This window comes from Tribolium castaneum, chromosome 10, assembly GCF_031307605.1.
Source record: "Tribolium castaneum strain GA2 chromosome 10, icTriCast1.1, whole genome shotgun sequence".
Classification (NCBI taxonomy): Eukaryota; Metazoa; Arthropoda; class Insecta; order Coleoptera; family Tenebrionidae; genus Tribolium; species Tribolium castaneum.
In genome coordinates this window covers 6147997-6153996 of record NC_087403.1, presented here as the reverse complement: position 1 = coordinate 6153996, position 6000 = coordinate 6147997, and the positions used below count along the sequence as shown (strand labels likewise).

At 37.2% G+C, this 6000-nt stretch overlaps 1 protein-coding gene across 1 annotated transcript in view; it reads left to right on the top strand.

Annotated features, from left to right (window-relative positions):
• The first annotated feature begins 703 nt into the window (after positions 1 to 703).
• The window catches only part of LOC661076 (uncharacterized protein), an 86858-nt gene continuing 81561 nt past the window's right edge, over positions 704 to 6000 (top strand). Inside the window, exon 1 of the mRNA XM_967262.5 lies at positions 704 to 1927. Coding sequence (XP_972355.4) covers positions 928 to 1927 — 1000 coding nt within the window. The 5' untranslated portion in view covers positions 704 to 927. The remainder of the gene's footprint in view (positions 1928 to 6000) is intronic.

Here is a 6000-nt window from a genome sequence, read left to right as displayed (position 1 = left end):
TTAATTGCATGTGTGGTGTGGCCGACAAGCTAGACGTTTGACTCTTTGTACTTAATTATAATTATGGTAATGGATGGTATTCGCGAATGAGTCGCTTCAAAATAAATAATTTTGTTCTAGTAAGGGGTTGTATTTTGCTTGCATGGCGCTAATATTTGGTCGAAATGCATCGTCAGGTATTTCCATACCATTGTAGGGCATTTGAAGCGGTATGCGTGTTAGCAGATAAGTGATTTATTGCGTCTTTGTGGGAGCGTTATAAAGAAGGTGAAAAACAAACCCCCGCGGGCTGGTAAGACGTTTGACTGAATTTAATTTGGTCGAAGGAAAAAGCTTTGATTTAATTTGATATCATTATTCTGGCTGTTCTTTTGGTGATTTACGCCGGTGTCTCATCATTTTCCGATATTTGCCGTTAATTAGATCGGTTATAAAGCGCAGAAAAAGCTCCCCAGGAGCGTGTACACTTAGGGCCTTACGCATCGGCGCAACAGGTCCAACTCGGGGGTGGAAAGGCCTAGACGTCGCCGTCCTGTCTGCCGTGTAACTTGACCGAGTCTTTGTCAGTTACAAATCTAAAAGTACAAGAACATTTTCGTTATAGATGGGAATTTGAGTGACAAGAGGCAGACGCGTGCGCCGTTGTCGCATCTTGTAACCAGGTGGCGCGCTCGCGAATCCCTGCATCCTGGAGCCACCCCCGCAACAACTCCAGTTCTCTGCCGGCCTTGCAATCGCTCGGACGCGCCACCTCCAACCCCAAACGCGTCCAAATCACGCAGCGATTTGCGGACTTGTCCCAAAAATTTTCCCGAGGCAGGACGGACCTCGCTCGAGCCTTGATGGCCCCTGTAAAATAGTTTGAGGGAGTTTTCTTGACTTTTGCCTGTGTCGATGTTAAATCTCTAATTGTCTAATATGTAAATAATGGTTGTTCCGATTAGACGTAGCATGAAGTTATTTTTGTTGTTGTTGCTGTTGTTTGAGTTGGGAGCGCAAAATGTTCCTTTGGACAATATAAGGCACAGTCGGTCGCGGACGCGCTTGCTGAGGGGAAGACGGCATGGGGATGATGTCCGGGAAGATTTCACGTCTGATAATGTTCTCGAGGTTCCTTCGGCGACGGAAAGCTTGTTTTTTGGTGATGATTCCGGGAGAAATCGGACTAGTCTGTCTGTGGAGGAACCTCCGACGAGCAAATCGAGCGCGAGGAAGGTGACGGTAGGTTCGAATTTCAACCTCCATGGAAACAGCAGTTGGCAGCATGTGGATAAGAGCATGTTGTACATGGGTGAGCGGGCGCTTAATCAAATCGATAACAAAAAGAAAAATAAGACAGTGAGTGGTAAGGAGAAGGCGAGCCCCGGAGAGTCACCGATAAACGTGCATCAGGGTTTTGACGAAGATGTGGAAATATCATCGGAAAAGGCAGCCACCGAAAGTGCTCGTAGCGGCCACGTAGACATCGTTACTCGTTTTTTACGCATCGTGGAGTCCCAGCATTTGTTGGGAGAGAACTGTACGGCCGGCACGGACCTGAATTTGGGCGAAGGAGTTGTAGATCGTTATGCACAAGAAAGATTTCGGGTGGAGGCAGACGTGGCCGTAAATAGGGCTAATATGTTGACTCGGCTGTGGAAATACGCCGATCCTGATGTTGTTATGTCGGAGTATTTATTGCACGCGTCCGTTTTTTCCATGGTTGAATTCGATAATGACATCTTTGCTGCGGGAAACTGCTATGACCAGTATCAGTACAAAGACTATTGGCTATTCTGCCCGTATGCTTATCGGCTGCCCGAAGGGACAATCCTCGTGAAAGACTTGGCCGTTGAGTACAAATATCTCAGCAACACATCGGAATGGTTCTACATCGCCCGAAAAAATGCCGAGAACGTCATCAGAAACTACAATCAATTCAGTAAAGGTAAGTCGCACATTATCTAATTAGAGCGGGCAGTTAATTCTCCGGTATATTTCATTTTCCCGGAAATGTTATTCCGGTTTTCAAAAACGAGTCTTCGCTTAATCCCAACGAAATTATTTTATCACTGAAGATAACTTACTCTTAATATCCCAAAAGATTTGACCTGATGTCGTTCAGTTGTCCGGAGATCAATATAAGGACCGGCTTACTGTGAGTTACAGCTACGTCCTATTTGGATTTTATTGTAATCGACACCGATAATATTATATTTTGCTTTCGCCGAAATTACGCCAGGAAATTACGCTTTTGGCACACTTGACCCACAATTCCGACACTTTTTGGGCTTTAAATTCGCGAAATGTGAATGACATCACCGTCAGCAGGGATTCCCAACATCTATTTTTCTCTAATCTCGGGCGAAAAATATGTTTACTGCGAACAGAAGCCTACGAAGACGATTTGTAAGTGATGCCAGGTAAACAACGTTCGCCCATTATTACGCAAAATCAAAACACTGATGTATCAATAATTCAAAAATCCTACATTTCCATAACTTAAAGCGGTTGTTTGTGTGCCAAATAAGAATATGAACGAAAGCAATAAATTTACTACTTTCACAAGCAAACTATTTTAAAATATATTTTCTATTTCGACTTGAACATGAAAATTCCTGTAATACAATTGCAGAATTGATGGTTCGACTGGAAAATGTTTTGTGGTGTGCTTTTCACACGGAGCATTTTTCGCACAATAACGATTTTACTTCTCGACAGCTAGTTTTTAATTCTATAATAGCACAATTTTAGCAAATTTAACCAAATTTATGTGGCCGGAATGGAATCTGTCAAACGTACGTCACAAATGGACGAATAAAATTTTAATGATTTTGCATTGTTTTTAAATATTGAGTGAAACAAATGTGCATTTTGTTTTCAGGTTTAAAATACATTTTAATGTACAAAGGTTTAGAGTTAATAAATATAAATCGTACCACGGGGTATTCACTAGTAGCATACGGATTTTCTTTTATAGTCGCTCGCATGTGTATAATCGAAATTCAAATTCGGATGGAAATTTGGGCTTTACTAACGGTTTTCTTATGCAGAAGGCTTCGCATCTATATTCATTCGATGAGAAAACTGAACTCGTGTTGGGCTTAATGACAATAATAAGGGTCCTACTGAATCGGCTCAATTTAGTTTACATTTTACAGTTGGTTTCTTAATAATGTTTAAATCAATACGGATTATATATAAGTCTGAATTAAAATTGGCGCAATTTGGTTCATTCATGACGATTTTAGAAATTGTGTGATTATGTTTAAGATTATTTATCGGTAAATCGCGTGCTAAGGGCCATGTTGTGCGTTACAGCTAGCCCTTTGCCAGACTATACACTCTCTCAAATTACTTAAAAAGTGGAATTAGCGGTTCAGTTACTTTTTTTCGACACTTTGGAGCAAACAAATAAACTGTATTACAAATACAAACAAAACGTAAAAATAGAACTTTTCCAATTTAAAAAGAGTTAGATATTTGGGTTTCTCTGGTTGTTTATTCAGCTTGAAAAATATAAGCTGCTGGAACAATTTCGTGAGTCAGATGCATAAATATTGCAGGGGATAATCGTGGATCTTTTAGCAGGAAATTGTTCCCTGATTTAGGGAAACCTTAGAACACAATCTTGTAAGTAAAAAGATCAACTTAATTGAAAAATGCAATAATCTAATAATGAGCATTTGCAAAGATTTTCATTTCTTAAATTCCACGACGAAACCATTCAACCGCTTTTATGCGTAGCACATGGCATTCCTTCCGCTTGATCTAATAATTATTGGAGAAATTTATAGGCTCGTGTTTATAGCTTTAAGCATATGGAAATCGGTTCGAACAAATTGCGATGAAATCGAAATCAGATAACAGTTGATGCATTATTTTAAATCGTAGTCATCCTTCCACACACGAGAGCTTTTACGACAAAAACTCACTGATAAATCGTTTTGATGTTTTTAAGAAATTACTTAAAAGTTGGCGTTTTGGTGGATGCGCCGGGATACTTTTAAAACTTTCAACATTTTTAATTACTTCGGAAAGTGTGGTAAATGTATTGAATAATAAGAACAAAATACGCGTTTTAGCCGCTTTGGAAACTTGTAAACTTGTGGCACGAATAAATCATTTTGCGTGTCTCATGTATTGACTTTACAATCAGTGATTTGAGGTTTGGCTAGTATGGGGCACGTTTAAAATAATTCTATAATCCGTATTACGGCAAAAGAATATTTGAGCAGATAATTTGTTTTGTTAAAACTTCCGAATATCTAGCCCAACTTTGCGTTTTATTATGTTAATGTATGTAAGGCGTCTCTAAGAGTTAGTTTAAGTTAATGTAAAGTAAAATCAAGAACAGTAAAAAGCAAATCCTGTACAAAGCTGATTTATAATATAATTTCGTGTGCTTTAAATTTATAATTTATAAAGCACGATGCTTAATTAAAGGTAATATTTATTTTTTCTTTATTACTTAATCTTCATTTTTAAAACACTCAAAGGGTTGATTGTGACGCCATAAAAGATATGTAAATTGTCCAAATTACAGCCCTCTTAAGTAAAATGATTGAAAAGAGTAATTTACGTAATGGGATAACGTGTCTATTTTTACAGGATTATTGAGCGTTCCGAAATAATATGGTTTGTTTGGTTGCGCTTATTAGAAAATTTTATTTTGTGATCCCTTTGGACCGCACGTTATTATTACATTGATGCGTTTTTCATGTTGTTTTATCGGGATATAGCGTAAATTTTGGTATGCTTTCAATATTTAGAAGTGGATATAGATTTTGGTCGTGCAAAATTTGATTTGTTTTTCTTGTTTAATATTTATACTGTAACAACATCGTTCATCAGATAATAAGAAAACTAGCGTAATGGTTGAAGCACATATCCATACTTACACAAATAATATTAATTGTGTTCACTAGTCTGATTTCGCGTGCGAAAACAGCATTTGATATCTTTAATAATACTGATGCAAGTTTATTGTTATGTTAGAACACCTGCTGTTAAACATACAAAAGACATATGTGAGAACAAGTGTGTAGGGACATTTAAATGGGCAAGTGGAGTACTTTTATTACCCGAGCATAGTGGAGATTTAATACTTTTTTTGCAAAATATTCTGTTTGCGTTAAATGAAAAATTTGGGTAAATATTGTGAATGACAGTCGGAATTAAATTTCATTTTGGATGTTCCAACTGTGGGACGATTGAAATCTCTAATAAGATCTGGTAAACATAATCTCTCCGGATATACTTTATTCCGGGCAAGATTTTAATTTTTCGCGATAGAATTTGAATTTGTAGCGTTTCCTGTCCAAAATCTAGTTTTGGAAATACGTCCAGCTGACGTTTGGAATGAAATATTTTGCGTTCGCTTGAATTTATTGTTTTTTTTTTTAATCAATAAAGCAACTTGTGCAGATAGGAATCTTTGTTCGGGGTCAGAGAGCTTTAAAGGAAAAAAATCATGCAATGCAAATCACACATTAAAATGCAAAGTAGCAACTTTTCTAAGTTATAAACACGTTAGAGGCAATTTCTTCTTTGTTAAGTTAATAATTCAATTTACGTTTGTTCGGAAGGAAAAATTCGTCTCATGTAGACAAAATTTGCATTAATGCTACTTAAGAGAGAATAATTATTACGGAAATCTGGTACAATTTGTGAATCTAAATTGCAAATTGTGATTATTACGATAATGCCACTGTTCAAGAATTTTCACTTTTAATTAAAGCCTCATGTTTTCGTAATTCGTATTTTAAATAGAAATATTTCTTTTGTGGAGACACAGTCACGTGTCTTGCGTTTCGTTGCCTCAATTTTCAACTTTTCACTATTTGCAACCTGATATCTCTCGGAAATTTATAACGCAGGTATTGGTTGGAGAGAAATATGACACCGTGACGTATGATACAATAGGATATGTGGAATCTTGAAAGTTTTTTATATTTATTACCTCATTTTATTTACGAAAACAAACACCCTAACATTTTTCGTTTATCTTGGAACATAACT